Source organism: Stegostoma tigrinum, chromosome 9 (assembly GCF_030684315.1).
Source record: "Stegostoma tigrinum isolate sSteTig4 chromosome 9, sSteTig4.hap1, whole genome shotgun sequence".
Classification (NCBI taxonomy): Eukaryota; Metazoa; Chordata; class Chondrichthyes; order Orectolobiformes; family Stegostomatidae; genus Stegostoma; species Stegostoma tigrinum.
Window position 1 is genome coordinate 65,224,578 of NC_081362.1, and position 17,326 is coordinate 65,241,903.

Sequence of the window (17,326 nt, forward strand, 5' to 3'; positions counted from 1 at the left end):
CAGCCCAATGATATCAATGTGGACTTCACAAGCTTCAAAATCTCCTGTCCCCTTACTGCATGCCAAAACCAGCCCAGCTTGTCCCCGCCTCCCTAACCTGCCCTTCATCTCTTTCATCCCCTCCTGCCACCTCAAGCTCCATACCCATCTCTTACTTACTAATCTCATCCCACCCCCTTGACTTGTCTGTCCTCCTTGGACTGACATATCTCCTCCTTAACTCCCCACCTACACTCACCTTTACTGGCTCCATCCCCACATCTCTGACCCATCTGTCTCCTCTGCTCCTATCTTCTCCTTTATGCATTTGCTATCTGCCTCCCCTTCTGTCCCTATTTATTTCAGAATCCCCTGCCCCTCCCCCCATTTCTGAAGAAGGGTCTAGGCCTGAAATGTCAGCCTTCCTGCTCCTCTGCTGCTTGTTATCCCTGGCTGCCCCAAACTCACTGGTTGATGTTTTTCATGCTCACAAACAAGATGAGGAACGATATAAAGTGGGAGGATCAAGCTTATAATAACCTGTCAAAGTAAACTATGTAGTTAATGCGTTACAGCTTAAGTTATTTGCCTGGCTCATACTCATTTTATTGAAAATTCTAGAATGGGAGTAAATAAACTCAATTGTTTATGTTGAAACTATAAAATGTGTAATTGAAAATGAGCTTTATCGAAAGTAATACTAATTTGTGATCAATGAAATGAAATTGATAGTCATGTAAGGATATGAAAGGGGTAATGCTGTGAATTGCATTAAGTACTGCCTAATATGCAGACGTCAGATGACCTCCAGCAAGAGAATGTCTTTGTCTTTGGATCTCAAAGTACTAAATCTTAACATCAAGGTCTTTCTCATAAACGTGGTAACAGTAGCCTACCTTACCAATGTAACTTGTACTATCATGTGGTGGACTATATCTTGTTTAACACGCGAGTTGCTGCTTAAACTACCAGGGAGTTTTCATCTCCCACACTGGACTGGGCGGACCTTGTAGATCCCTACCAGTAAAGAGAATGGTTATAACAACTCTGCCAGATGGATCTTACACCATTGTGAGCTGTGGTGAGGATTCATCGTACAACAGTTTAACATATTAGATATACAATTTGACATCACCTAATTGTCTAGATTTCAGACTCCATGTATACAATATCACAATTATAAATTGTTTAAAATTTCAGATAGGACACTGTTAGCATCTTAAGGCAAAACTTCTGTATATGATTTGTAGCAGATTTGCCTGTAGAAGGTAAAGTTGTTGTTTTAACTGGTATACTATTGCTACTGTCCCAGGACAATCATTTGTATGTGGGTAGGTTGATCAGTCTGCAGTTGTTCATTGTTACTAGTCTGAAGTGCAAACTACCCATGGTACAGTAAGGAGTGACAGGCTCCCTGTTATTTTCTTTCTCCATATGACGCACAGTCAGCAAGAGACATGATTGATTGAATTTAGAATTAAAATATGAAAACCAATACCCTTATAAAATGTTGCAAAAAGGAGTTATTTTAAAAACTTTCATTGACTCCATTTTCAGGAAACTACTATTTATACTCAGATTATTTACTTATTTCAAACCCTTCCAAAGGAAAAAGAAGGAAATGTAAAACTTTCCGTAGAGAAAAACAATTTTGGATCATTTTGCATGTAATAAATTGACACATGGGAAGTCGTAACTTCTTTGTCTCAAAGTCATAGCCACAAAGAACTTCAAATGCAGGCTAGTGCTGCTCCATGTATTTCATGTGGTTTGGCATTTGTGATTCTGACAAGCCAAAGAATATCCACATAATGGATGATTCAGTTTGTAGTCTAGATAGAGACACTGAACAGGACTCATCATTTCCCGAGTTTCAATAGTTTATTTCAGAGCAGTGTAAAATAACTGTAGTTATTATTTTACTGCTGTTGAGAATTTAAATGTGCATGAAATTTGTTGTAGTATTGGACCTTAGCATTAAAAAATAGCAAAGCATTATGGATGGGATATTGCAATAAATTGAGCCATTGAAGACTATATCATTTGAGATGTGTGCCTTGGTCTGATAAGTTGAGGTCAATGATCAAGACTTGATATAAATATTTTATATTTGCCCCAGTGCGTCATGCAGTATTAATTTTTTATTACATCTAGATCATATTCAGGATATTGTGGGGAAAATATTTCATAGTTATTTATACTTATTCAGATCTGCAGTGTACTTAAGTACAAATCTGCTTGTCCTGACATTGATATTAAGAAAGATCAGAATATCAGGCAAAATATGTTCTAATGTGAGCCTGAAGAGCAGTAATTCAAATATGACTAATGTTTCACCAGAGGCTGCTAGAAAGTTGTTAATATTTGTAGTCTCATTTACTGTATATGTTACATTTTGGCTCTTTCTGGTAACATTTGTAAGATTTCCATGAAGATGCAGGTGAAGCAGATAAAGATATAAATAAGAGAGTTTTGCTAAGAAAAAGCTTTTGAAGCTTTTTTGGCTTGCACTCATTAGGAAATGCACGAAAACTAAATTTCAAACAGTGAATTAAAGCATGAGAAAAGGGTGCAAAGACAAGGGTTCTGAGGAAGGGTCACCGGACCCAAAACGTTAACTGTTTTCTCCTCCTCAGATGCTGCCAGACCTGCTGAGCTTTTCCAGCAACTTTTTTTTGTTTCTGATTTACAGCATCCACAGTTCTTTTGGCTTTTAGAAATGGGTGCTAACTGGTTGCCAGGTTGACTGTGGTCAAATGTAAAATGACAAATACACCTGGGAACTATTGTCCTTACCCCACTTTTGCTTAAGTCAAAAATGGAGCAATGCCTGGACGTACTCCTAATCCTAAGAGGACAGGTTCCTGCATTTGAATAGCTGTCATTTCTAGTGCATATGAAGCACAGTACGAGCCTGACTCAAATCTTTAATTGTATTTTTTTAAATTCATAACATGATCATGTCCTGATTGTGTTCAACTTGCCCATGCTTGCTGAACAATCTGCGTCTTTCCTGATGAATGCAAGACAAAAATGTTTTGATAGTGTTGTTCCAGCAATATTCAACTTCTCTACTAACAAATGATTACTAGAAGGGTTATTGCGTGCTTAACATTTTGAGCAACAGAAAGATTTTTGTGATCCTGATCAATGATTATATCCCTTACATTGACATTTTTTTAAGGAATGTTTAGAGCTGGTTTTGTCTGCCAGTCTGTACTTTGACAGTGAAAGAAGCAATGAGGAATGAACAATAGCAAAATATATGCTTGTAAAGACGTTACGGATTACATTACGTGAAAAGAGAGGCTTATAATATTGTATAGCTAGCCTGAGGATTGGACGCTGCATAACTGACTAAAAAGTGAAGAAAATAGAAAATTAGAGTAAAATAGTGAGAAACTGGATGTAAGTTTGCTCGCTGAGCTGGAAGGTTCGTTTTCAGACATTTCGTCACCGTTCTAGGTAACATCAGTGAGCCTCCGGTGAAGCTTCAAATCTTCTCAAAACACAGTAGTGAGAAACGTAAATTTTAAGAGGTTTTGAAAATACGCAAAAAGGAAACATAGGTAAAGTAAAACATTGACCCCTTAGATGTTAAGATCAAATTAATTGTGATCAGAAATAAGGAACTGGCAGAGATGTTAAACAATTATCTTAATCTGTCTTCATAGAAGAAGGCAAAAGGCATACCAAAAATAGTGCAGAACCTAGGGGATAGACTGAGAGTGAGGAATGTGAAGTAATTAACATAAGCAGGGGCAAAAAGGTAAACAAACATACATAATAAAGCAAATAAATCTCCTGGACCTGATTGCTGGTGTCAATGCTGTGATGAGACAGTTGAAAACACTTGTGGAGATCCTACATTTTAAGCAGGTGATTCTTCTAAGAAATTGAATGGAATCCACCTAAATGCTGGAGTGGTAATCAATGAGTGGTAACTTGGAAGTTCTGACAGGTTAGATCTGAGAGGTTGTTTGCTTCTCACTGGAGGGCAGAGAACTAGGATCAATATTTTAAGCTCATGGAGGTTAATATTTTCGGACTGAGATAACAAGGAATGTTTTTCCACACTGCGTTGTTGATCTTTGTCTTCCCCAGAGGGTCACGGATGCTCCAGTCATGGAGTATATTCAAGTGTGAGATAATGAGATTGTTAAATTCTTAGAAAATCAAGGGATTATGAAAATTGGGTGGGAAGTGGATTGAGACCACAATCTTATTAAATGGCAGAGCAGATTTCAGGGACCATATGGCCTACCCAGCTGCAGGGAAGGGTTAGTGATGAGTGGAGATCCTACATAAGATGGTTAGAGTTGTAATCCAAAAACCTTGACAATTTTAGAGCAGCTGCGAGGAAGCAGAGAAAAGATTGTGACATTTTTTTCTGCCTCTGCTGGGATTTCTCTATGCACATAATAGCACAGACCCAGGTGGCCAGTTGTGTCCGAGCTGACTGTGACTGGTGAGGTGACCTGTTTTGCCAGTCCACGGGAAAGAAGGTGATCCTCCTCTTCACCTCATCTACCAATGCCTCCATGCAGTTATCACTTTTGTGGGCTGGGCACTTCCCTTCTGGGACACATCCTTTCCGGAAATGTTGGAGCAGCAGAGTATGAAGGACAGTTCCTGACTTGCACCTTTTGAAGTAGTGTGCAGCTGGATTTTAAATATAACACCAGCTATTTGAATAGGGCAAGATCCCACAAGCAATGAATACTTCTGCCTCTGTTGTCACGTGAGTGAACTTGTGGAGTGCAGATCTAATTAATAAGGTGAACAGCAGAAGATTGCATTAGAAAATGGCCATGTCAAAGAACCTCCATTTAAATTTCTTGAAAATAACACTTAATTAAAGTGAGAAAATTCAGCCCTATGTTTTAGATCATGGTCTTTAATTGGATAGGGGGACAGTTGAAAACATGTAGATTTTAAGCAGGTGTTTGGTATGGTTGGGGACAAGTGGGGAAAAGAACATAAGTGTATATCAGTGAGATAGTGATTGCTTGCCAGCTGTAGCAGTGTCACTCCACGATATTGCCGAGCTAGCTGAAAATGCCTGGCATTTTAACTTCTTACTTTTAAACTTAACTTGTTACTGCATTGAAGATACAGTATATGCAATATCATATCCAAAACTTGCAAAATGTATCTGCTAAGATGTTTTGCACGTCTTCTACTTAGTCAGGTCAGGACATGCCTTTGATGATCTGTGTTACATGGCTAGACTGAAACTGCTTATCTAGGCGCAAAAGTACTCAACTGTCCCTTTAGAGGAATCCTAATTTTTTTTAAAAAATCATTTTGTGTGGCATTTTCAAAAGCTACTTTCAACTCATGCTATTCTACATTTTATATAATTTGCCCTTGACTTTAATTCTGTTGTTATTATTTCAAAGACTGTGCATGGAAGTAGAGTGAGAACCAGAAATTAAGATCTCATTAACTATTGAGAAATGTTTCAAGGTATCCAATTTTCGTACACTGGTTTTATTGTTTCCTTGTAGCATTTAATAAAGATTGAGAGTTTCACAGTCATAGCCAAGAAAAATAATGAAATCTGTCATATTAATGCAGCACTCTGGAATGCAGTCAATGGGAAAGCGATTGTTAAACAGAAGGATCTATACAGCCGACCCACTCTAAAGTATCATTAAAAGTATGCACCTCAATATTAGACTCATTGGCTGGTACTCAAGTAGTGCACTCTGTGTTTGAGGATCAAATTCTCTTCACAATCAGCATAAGGCAGACATCTTTCTACTTTCAGGACAGGCTTATGTAATTATTTAGAATGTTAACATGGCACAGCTATGTGTGGGAACGTGTTAAGCAGAATGAAATACTTAACAAAGGACAATTAATAGACTAAGGAATCATTAGACTAGTTATTTTTCCAAGAAAATGACATTTATTGAGTAATACTACAATATAGTAAGAAAATTGCTTAATTACAGATGAGTTTGATTTATTAATATTTCTTGCACAACAGATGGTTTGTTCTAGATGCTGAGACTAAAGACCTGGTTTCAATACATACTGATGGAAATGAACAGCTTTCAGTGATGCGATATTCTCCAGGTAATTGACTTTGTTTAATATTTGTTCCAATTACTGATATACTGCTATCATGAGTGCAATTTATTTGCTGACGTAAAGCTCCCAATTATGGAAACAGAAAATAGGAACAGGAGTCGGCTGTTTGGCCCTTCAAACTTACTCCATCATTCATAACGATCATGACTCATCATCCAACTCATCCTGTTCCCGGTTTCCATACCGTTTGATCCCTTTATGCTAAGAACCATTTCTTTCTCCTTCTTGAAAACGTTCAAATGTTTTTGCCTCAACCTCTTTCTATGGGAGAAGCTTTCACAGACCCATCATTGTTTGGGTAAAGAAATTTCTTCTCATCTCAGTCCTAAATGGCCTACCGCCATATCAATAGACAATAGGTGCAAGAGTAGGCCATTTGGCCCTTCGAGCCAGCACCACCATTCATTATGATCATGTCCTGAGAGTTCGACCCTAGTTCTGGACTTCCCAGTCATTAGGAAGATACTTCATGCATTTATCTTGTCTAGTCCTTGAGAACATTGGAAAAGGCCCTTCACCCTCCTCCTATTAATATTTTGTAGGTTTCTATCAGATTTCCCCTTTTGTGCTTCTAAACTGCAGTCACTCTACCCTAATTGATCCCGTCTCTCCTGTCTGAGGAACAATCTGGTAAACCTTTGTTACACTCCCTCCATTGCCAAGATATCTTCCATTAGATAAGGATATCAAAGTTGCACATAATAGTCTAATACAATTGCACCAAGCCATCCCTGCTCCTACACTCAGTCCCCACACTATGAATGCCAGCGTAGCATTTGCTACCTTCACCGCCAGTTGCAAATGCTTGCTTGCTTTCAGCAACTGATGTACAAGACACCCACATCTCATTGCATCTCCTCCTTTCCCAGTCTATCACTGTTTAGATAATCTGCCTTCCTACTTTTGCTTCCGAAGTGGACAATCTCACATTTATGCAGATTATGCTTCATCTTCCACACATTCACCCGCTTCACTCGACTTGTCTAAATCATAGTTCACCTTCCCACCCAGCTTTGTGTTGTTGCAACCTTAGAGAATTTACTTTTAATTCCCTTGTCTAAATTATATATATATATAATATATATAGATAGAATAGTTGGGGTGTACAACTGATCCCTGCTGTACTCCACTTGTCACTGACTGCCACTCAGAAAGAATCCTGTTTAGTCCCGCTCTTTGCTTATTGTCTATAACCAGTTCACTATCCGTGTCAATAACCACAATTCCACGTGTTTTAATTTTATGTACAAATCTCTTATGTGGGACTTTATCAAAAATTCTATAAGACCAAATAGGCCACAACCACTAGCGTCCTCTTATTCAAATTTACGAGGTGAATCCTCACAAAATTCTAGTCGATTTGTCAAGCATGATTTCCCTGTCATTCATCCATGCTGACTGCGTCTAATCCTGTCACTGTTTTCCAAGTCCTCTGTTATTAAAAATTTTCTGATGAACTCTTGCATTTTCTCTAGTAGAGATGTCAAATTCACCAGCCTATAATTCCCTGTTTTCGCTCTATCTACTTTTCTGAATTGCGAGAATAGATCAAGTACCCAGCAATCTAGAAGAACTGTTCCGGATTCCATAGTATCTTGAATGATAACCAGAAATGATGCTATTTTGAGGGCCACTTCCTTACATACTCTGGGATGTAGATTATTGGGTCCTGGGGATTTATCAGCCTTTAATTTCATCAACTTCCCTAACATCATTTCCAAACTAATACTGATTTCCTTCAGTTCCTACCTCTCATCAGACTCTGTGTTCCCCAATATTTTTGGGAAATTGTTTGTGACTTCCTCTGTGAAGACAGAACAAAATATGTGTATAATTGGTCAGCAATCTCTTTGTTTCCCTTAGAACCTCCACCTATTTCTAATTATAAGGGACCCACATTTATCTTCACTAATTTTATTTTTTTCTTCATGTACAAGCTCCTATAAAAGCTTTCTGTTTTCTGAAAGCTCACTCTGGTACTCTTATTTTCTCCTTCTTGATCAATCCCTTTGTCCTCTTTTGCTGAAATCTAAAATGCTATCAGTCCTCATCTCTGCTGCTTTCTTTGGCCAATTTGTACAGCCCTTACTCAGACCTAGGAATATCCCTAGGTTCCCTTATAAGCCATGGTCAGGCCATCTTTCCTATTTTATGTTTGTGCCAGACAGGAATGAACAATTATGCAGTTTCTGTTTAAATGCTTGCATTGCCTATCCACTGTCATCCTTTTAAGGAATGTTTCAGAATTTATTATAGCCAGCTTGTGCATCACAACATTATAGTTTCCTTATTTAGATTCAGGACCTTAATCTTGGAATCAACTACATCACTTTCCATTTTAAAGAACAGTTCTACCATATTATGCTTGCTTTTTCCCCAAGAGGTCTTCACAGCTAGATTGCCAATTATTCCTTTCTCATTAATCTTGGATGGCCTGCTCTTTAGTTGGTTCCTCAATGTGTTGATCCAGAAAACATGTCATGTACACTTCAGGAAGTCCTCCTCCATGGCATTGTTATAGATTGGGAAAATAAAAGCAGTATGTGGATTACAATAGCCCATAATTACAGCTGTGCTTTTCTTGCTTGCATTTCTCATTTCTAATGTAACCATTCTGTTTTGAGGATCAATATACAATCGCTACTTTTGTCTGCCCCTTGGCGTTTCTAATCTCTGTGAATACAGATTCCATTTCCTCTGATGTTAAAACTCACCAACCAGCAATGCTACCCCCTCTCCTTTTCCTCTTTTAAAAATCTGTATACCTCCGGATGTTCAGTTTGCATCCTGGTCACCCTGCAGCCATGCCTCTGTAATCCCAACTATATCATACCCATTTATATCTGTTCGTGTGACTAAGTTATCCACTTTATTGTGAATGCCCCACACCTTAAGACCCAGGGCTTTAAGGCTGATCTCCTAAATATTCTTAGACCATTCTTATTATTTTGCACTGTGGCCCTCTTTGATTGTCTTTGAATTCTCTCTAAATATCCTTATCTTCCATTTTCTGAGTCATTTTAGATTTTAATTCCCATAACTAATTCTAAATTTATTTTAGCAGGAGAAGATGATATAGTGGCATAGTCATTAGACTAATAATCCTGAAGCTCAGGCTAATGATCTAGGGATAGGAGTATAAATCCCACCATTACAGCTGATGGAATTTAAATTTAATTAAAAATACAGAATATAAAGCTAGTCTCAGTAATGTTAACCATAACTATTATTGTTTTTTATCTGTCTTAAAAATCCATCTGGTTTGCTGATGTCCTTTCCTGATTTTGTCAACATGTGACTCCAGAACCATTCCAATGTGATTGACTTTTAATTGCCTTTGAAATGGCCATTCGGCACCTTTTGTATAATGCACAGTATTCCATAAATTATTTAGACCCAAATGTTCCAGATTGGCAATGTCACAGTGCATTGCAATCAGTTGAAAGGTGACAAAGCTTGCCACAAACATCTCCAGATTTCTCAATGCAACTTTTAAGGTCAGCCATAATCAACCGTTCCTGGATATTTCAGGCTAATGACTTGATGAAAGATGATTTGAAATATTGCCTTTTGTTTCTGTCAGAACAGCTGCTTCCTGACTTGAGTGTTTCCAGTTTTCTGATTTTATTTCTTAAAATAGTGCTGATCTCTGAAATTATGGTTTGATCGACCCTAATTAACCTCTTGGGCAAGCACAGTGTTCCCCTGCCCTATTCCTTTAGGCTTCAGCCAACTGAATAATTAAGATTTCAATTTCCTGAGAGGGCACATTTGTCATAAATAGTAATTCATGCAACCTGTGGTCAGAGAACATTAGTGCCAGTTATGACATAGATCATACCTTAGATTGTACTATGACAAGCTACCCATAACAGAAGTGTGAGAGAGACTTTGAGAGAAATGCCTATTTAATAATTTCAGTAATTTGCATAATATGTTATGGAAACTACTCCTGACCAAATCTCCCAGAATGTTTAGATATTACCAAGGAGGGTGATGTACTGCAACTGCATGGTTATTATTTGTATAGTTAACACTTCATATATTGTTTACAGATGGTAATTATTTGGCAGTGGGGTCCCATGACAATTTCATTTACATCTACACAGTAGCCGAAAATGGCAGAAAATACAGCAGACAAGGAAAATGCACTGTAAGTGAGTAATAAAAAAAGTTGATCAGTCACAATTAATTAGAAATGTATGGTTGATTATTATTGATTTTTGCTGTGGGCTCGCTCTGTAAACACCTACTTCCACAGAATAGACTTTTTTTAGTGTCCTCAAGTGTTGAGTTCCAGAACAATCATTCCACAATATCTACATATATACATTTTCCCCTAAATGATTAAACTGAATCAGGTATACAAATATAGCTCACATTTAATTGCGGTTGCTCTAATCAACGTTTCTGTGCTGATCTGTTTTTTTAAAAACACTTCCTTGGCAAATTGATGTTGAAAAAAATTAATGGTCTTAAAAAGTTGTTGAAAAATCCCATATAATTTTAACACTGCACCTTTAATTTTAGGCTTGAAATGATGAAGTAACATTGAGCTGTTGTTGAGCCAACAAAATTTACAGTTATTAAATGTAAATAACATACATAACGTTGCATTTAGATAAAAACATGTAGGTCCCTATGATGTGTATCTTAATCTGTTAGACATTCATTTATTATTGATTCCAGATGCTTAGTTATGCTTAATGGTGACAGCAATGAAAAACTGTTGAGGAAAACAAAATAAATCTGATACTTCTAAGGATGCATCTTTTCAATGTTGAATAGTTCGGTTGTGAGGTGCTGTGAAGGTTTTTTGTCATATAAGAGAAGTCATAAAGGAAGGCATTCAGCCCTTTGAATCCAGGTCATCACTCTACTGCAATCTTACCAGTCCTATTTCCGCATGCTTTATTCTCTTAATACTACAAGTTTATTTCCCTAAGATTCCCATTCATTTTACCTGCATTTCCTTCATTCTCTCTCAGGTAGTGAGTTTCACATGTTGGCATTTAACATATAGTTAAAAGGCTCTTCCTCAAATCTGGCATGCATTTCTTGCCCCATCCTAAACCCATATGCCAATGCCCCTGTGCTCAACTAATTATCCAAACCTTTCAGAATCACACCTCTGTCAAATCTTCTTCAAACTCCTTTGCTCTGTGTACAACCATCCTAGCTGATCCAACATTTGAAGCTAAAATCCCTCATTCTTGAAACCATTCTGACAAAACCACGTCAATCCCCTCATTATTATTCTTAGAGTATGGCAATCGAAATGGACAAAGTACTCTAGTTGTGGCTTAGCCAAAGCTTTGTAGAAGTTTAGACTAACTTTCCTGTTTTCAAACCCAGTGCTTCTGTTTGTAAATGCAAATGTCCATATGTTTTATGAATTATTCTCCCAGTATGCCCTGTACCCTCTGAGGTTTTAAGCACACAAACACCAGCTCCCCCTGTTCCTTTACAGTCCCATTAAAACTGTGTCATTGATTCCATAATGCCTCCTCTTATCCATTTTTCCAAAATGCATCACTAATATTTTAAATTCAGTCAGCTGCGTCTCTCCTTTCTGCTCACCTACGAATGGCATGCTACAGTTAATCGGTATTGTTGATAATTTTTTAAAAGGTTAGACTTCTTGAGTCATAGTATGATTACAACAAGAATGCTGCTTGACCCCTCATGTTCGTTCTGTCTTTCTGGAAGAACTAGTGTAACTTCCATTACCCTTCCCTATTCCCTTCAGCCCTGCAATTTTTCTTCTCCCTTTAGTCAATTGACCAGTTCTGTTTTGCATTGTCAGTTGTGTATGCCCCCTACCACAATCTTGGGAAATACATTCCAGATTTTAACTATGTTTGCGTTACAAAAAAAAAATTCCACATGCCATCATGCTTCTGCTAATCACTGTAAATCTGTGCCCCTTTGCCAACAGTAGCAGTTTTTTCCATTTTTACGCTGTCTCAACCCATCGTTGTTTTGATCATCTCAATCAAATCTCCACAATCTTCTTTACCCCACATGAGCATACCCAGCTTCTCAAATCAATTCCAGTAATTGAAGAATCTTCTCGCTGAAACTATTTCTCATGAATTCTTTTGCATCCTTTTTAAAGTGTTGTGCATAAATCAGCCTTTACACATTTTTTTTACCTTTTATGATCCAACACATAAAACCTAGGAACCCATATGCTTCCTCAACCCTTGTCACCTTGTATGCTTGTCACCTTCAGTGTTTGAGCACGCATCGTCATGTGTCCTTCTGCCTCTGCACGCCCCTTTTAATTATACCTTTTCTTTCATATTATATTCTCACTTTCCCATTAAATTGAATCATTTCACATTTCTCCACATTAAATTTTATCAGAGATGCATCCAGCTGTTCCACCTGTCTGTTTGCTTGAAGTTTATCAGAATGCTCCTCAAAGTTCATGAGCTCCAACGTTTGTGTCTTTTGCAAATTGTGCCTTGTGCATCCGAATCTAGATTACCATCAGTCCCAACACTGACCCAGAGGGCACCCCTTGTACACCTTCTTCCAGCCTGGAAAAACATTCACCAACTGGTTTGATGAACGGTGGCACAACCTGATAGATTAGCTCTGTTTCTGTCCAAAGATGCTATCCATCATAGTGGGTGTATCTAGTGTTTTGAGTTTTATTTAATTTTCTACTGCGGTCTTGTTTTTGGTCACATGGCCAATTCTGTATCTATGTTTCCACTGTCCCACTTGTTTGAATAGTTCTAACTTTGCTCACAAGTCTGTTATGTTGCACTTTATGAAACTTCTTTTGGAAGTCTTTGTGCACCACCTTCATCAGACATCTCTGTTGGCTCTTCAAAAACCTAAAGCAAATTAGACGAACATAATTTGCCCATGACAATCTCTGCTGGCTCTCCCTAATTAAAAGGCTCTGGCAAAAGATCTTTTAATTTTGCTTTGAATCTTTAGCTTCTGAAAAGCTTTCCTGTCACCGATGTTGAAGTTCTTGGTTTATCCTTGTACTTTCTCCTTGAGGGTCTGACGTATGCAATTTCCAGTCCTGGCTGTTGTTACAAATCAACCACAGCTACAGTTATATATCCGCACATCCTGCTTCCTGTAAACAAACGTCAACTTTCCTGCTCCTCTGATGCTGCCTGACCTGCTGTGTTCCTCCAGCTCCACACTATATTGACTCTGATGCCCACATCTGTAGATCTTGTTACCTTTGATTCCATTCTCCCAATTCCTCTGTCATTTTTGCAACTGCCCAAATGATGCCAACTTCAACAAAGGGGTCTCCGAAATGTCCACGCCTTTTGACAACCAAGGATTCTGCACCACTGTGGTCAACAGTGGCCCTCAGCCATTTCTGACTCATCTCCCACACCACCTCCCTTATCCTGTTCTTTCCTCCCACAACTGCATTAGGATCCCCTGTGTCCTCATTGCCATTCCACCAGCATCCACATCCCTGGAATCATTAGCCACCATTTCCACCATGTTTAGCAAGATACTAGGGTGGCACGGTGGCTCAGTGGTTAGCACTGCAGCCTCACAGCGCCAGGGACCCGGGTTCGATTCCAGCCTCGGGTAACTCTGTGGAGTTTGCACGTTCTCTCTGTGTCTGCGTGGGTTTCCTCCGCGTTCTCCGGTTTCCTCCCACAGGCTAGGTGGATTGGCCATGCTAAGTTGCCCGTAGTGTTCAGGGGTGTGTGGGTTATAGGGGGATGAGGTCTGGGTGGGATGCTCCAAGAGGTGGTGTGGACTTGTTGGGCCGAAGGGCCTGTTTCCACACTAGGGAATCTAATCTACTACCATATATTTCACCGCCTTCCTTGTCAGCCTTTTGCAGGGATCATTCTCTGCAGGGAAACTGTAGTCCACTATTCCTCCACTCCCAAAACCTCACCATAGCACCTTGTCTTTGAATCACAGAAGGTGTAACACCTCCCCATTTATTTCCTCCCTTTACAAGACCCCAGGCACACCTTCCAAGTGAAGCAGTGCTTTTTGTCATGCACTCCCCCCATCACTCACTCTCCTGACCCCCTCAGTCTTTCTCGCTCTCACTCTCCCCCTCCTGACCCCCCCTCCATCCCTTCAGTCCCCATCTGTCTTTCACTCCCCCATCCCATCTTCCCCGTTCCTCACTTCCCCCATTTTCCCTCCACCTTCTTCACCCCTCATCGCTCTCCCTGGAACCCCTCCTGTTCTCCCCACACCCCACTCTCTGACCTGCCTTGCCCACTCTCCACCCACACACTCCCCCCCCGCCCTCACCCCCCACCCCGCAACCTCCCCGTCGCCTCTGGTTGTAACACTGTATTCTGCACTCTGAGCTGCTATCCTGATGCACTTAGTAGGGTACAATCTGCATGCAGAACAACACTTTTTTCACTGTTTCTTAATTGCTTCACAAATATTCTGATCAAGAGTGTCCTCCTGACTGCATAAAGATTTAAATCTGAGAGATAGAAATAAGAAAATGCCAAATATTAGCTTTACACAGACTTTGCAATTGGGATTCTTAGTCATATGACAGCGTCCTGTGCTACATACAGCATTTACAATTATTTTACAAACTATACAAGTATTTGTTTTCTAAAATTTTGATTCTCAAACTAATGCATTGTACCATGCTGTCAAACTTTGCATTTATTTTGTATGTGATCATGCATATAAACTTGTTTGCATGTGTCATAAAACATTCTTTGATTTTCATTATTTTGCTTTGGAAACGAAGACATGCTGAGTCAATATCATTAAACTACTGCTTGCAGGAATCTCCCATATACAAGTGTTGTGCAGACTGTGGCACAGGCCTTTTGTTTTCTTTATGTGCTATGTATGACTTTTTCTCTTTTTTTAAAAAAAAACACACAATTCTACACATTTCTCTATTAACCCACAAATTGGAAGGACAGATTGATGACTTGCTTAAATTGTTGCACTTAATGGGATTGGTTTAATGTGTTTTAATTTATTGCACACAGGATTACAGATTGTAAGTGGGCAAAGATCTGAAAAGAATGTAGTTTTTCTTTAAAAAGGTCAGCACTTCATTGATATGTTACTTGCAGCAAGCAAACACTTGCCAATATCTAGCTTGGTTATGTTGGCAACTGTATTTGAACAAAAGTTAAATGTGGCTAGCTTGTAAAGAGTAGATTCTCCTACCAATGATTAGTTGGATTCTCTTTCTTCTCCCCCCCCCCCCCCCGCCACGATCTCCTCCAATCAATTGGTGAAATCATCTTTTTACCGCAGTGTAGACCCCAGATGTGTTCAATCTTTTATACACTTTATCAGAATGGAGCTGGTTTACTATATTGAGAAACGTCAATGTCCTATAAAGTTTCTTCCAAAACCACAATACCCAGTTATATTGTGAGCCCTTCATTTTCTACAAGACTAACATCTTTCTCTTGCTTTCTCCAGTAATTTCATGTACTGTTCAGCCAGGAAAAGAGGTTTATATTTTTGCTGGAGCAGTATGCTTCACCTGATTTCCGTTCAAGGTCTATCCTTCCTGATTAAGGAGAAGAGTCTTTAGTTGGCTTGTCTTAATGTCTGTTTTCCTTGATAGCATTTGTTTTAGTCCTGATTTGTCTATTTTTCAAAAACTGTAAAAGAGCTGCTTTCTCAGTTTTCATCGCTTTACTATCCATCAAACTTTGTAATCGTTTCCTTATATTAATTTTAAAAGTTTTCCCCCGCACAGATAATATTTGTAACTTCAAATGTAAACATTTTTCATGAGGAGAAGTAATAGAATACTTACAGTACAGAAGATGGCCATTTGGCCCCTCTCAAGTGTGTCTGCAATTTAATTTAGTCAGTCCCATTCCTCCTCCCTTTTTCAATGTAGGTCTGCACTTTTCTTTCCTACTGATTACGTATTTGCTACCCTTTTTAAAGCCAGCATTGAATCAGCTTTGATCCTTTCAAACATTTCATTCCAAATCATAACCCACTTGTTACATAAAATGATTTTCCTTATGTTTGATTCTTTGCCATTCACTAAATGTGTGTCTTCAAGTTCTCAGCCATTCTGCCAACGGGAACAGCTTCTCCATCTGCTTTGTCTATACACTTCATGATGTTGAACACCTCGTTCAAATCTCCTCTTCACCCCCTCATATCTTTCCCGCACCTTCTCTAACGCCCTTTTCTTAAAAAAAAAATGTGATGCCGGAATTGTATACAGTCAACTTTGGTTGAGACAACCAGTGCTTTAGAAAGGTTTATTATAACTAACTTATACTCATGTCCTCTCTGTTATGTAAAAAAAAATCTCAGGAACCAGTGTGCCATTTTAATCACTGTCACAACCCGTTCTACCATGTTCCAACAAGATGTGTACTTATTGCCCCAGGTCACCTCTCTTATCCCATGTGACTTTAGGATTCTATTCAATATTCTTGTTAATTCTAATGTATACATTCATACTTCTGTTTAAATTTAATCTGTTAAATAATGTCCCTTTCCACCATTTTTCTGAAGAAGGGTCTAGACCCGAAACATCAGCTTTTCTGCTCCTCTGATGCTGCTTGGCCTGCTGTGTTCATCCAGCTCTACACATTGTTATCCCTTTCGAGCTAGTTGTCTCTCCTGTTGAGGTATACCATCATGTTAACTTCCATAGAGTCATGGCACAGAAGGAATCATTCAATTTTGTCCAGTCCATGCCAGTTCTGCAGAGAACAGTCCAGTCAGCCTCATTTCAGTATCTGATCCCAGACCCCTAAAAGTTTAATTCCCTCAAGTGCCAATCCAATTTCCTTTAGAAATCATTGAGCATCCATGCTTCCACAATGTCCCAGCTCATTACGTCTAACTGCATTTTTAAAAAAAACTCTTCCTCACATTGTCCCCTAAGTTTCTTGCCCAGAGCCTTAATTTTGCATCCCATAGTTCCACATTTAGCTAATGGAAGCAGCTTTTATTTGACTGAACTATGTAAATCTCTGTAATCTTGTACACTTCTGTCAAATCTCCCTGCAGTCATCTCTGCTGGAACTTATCTCAAAGAGAAAACAAAGATACATTTTTGAACAGTAAAGGAATTAAAAGTTATGGTGAGTAGGTGGCTAAATGGAGCTGAGCCCATGAATAGATCAGCCATGATCTTATTGAATGGTGGAGCAGTCATTATGGGCATGGCCTACTCTTGTTCCTATTTGTTATGTTCTTGTGTGGCTATGCGGTGTTGGTCTTCCACTCTCATCTGTTTCAAGACAGCAATCGTCAGGAAAATATG

At 38.9% G+C, this 17,326-nt stretch overlaps 1 protein-coding gene across 4 annotated transcripts in view; it reads left to right on the plus strand.

Moving 5' to 3' along the window:
- Positions 1 to 17,326, plus strand: part of LOC125454938 (echinoderm microtubule-associated protein-like 4) — a 259,688-nt gene that overhangs the window by 215,215 nt on the left and 27,147 nt on the right. For all 4 annotated transcript variants that reach the window (XM_048536295.2, XM_048536294.2, XM_048536296.2 and 1 more), the window contains 2 exons: positions 5,975 to 6,063; positions 10,134 to 10,231. In XM_048536295.2, the coding sequence (XP_048392252.1) occupies positions 5,975 to 6,063; positions 10,134 to 10,231 (187 nt within the window). The remainder of the gene's footprint in view (positions 1 to 5,974; positions 6,064 to 10,133; positions 10,232 to 17,326) is intronic.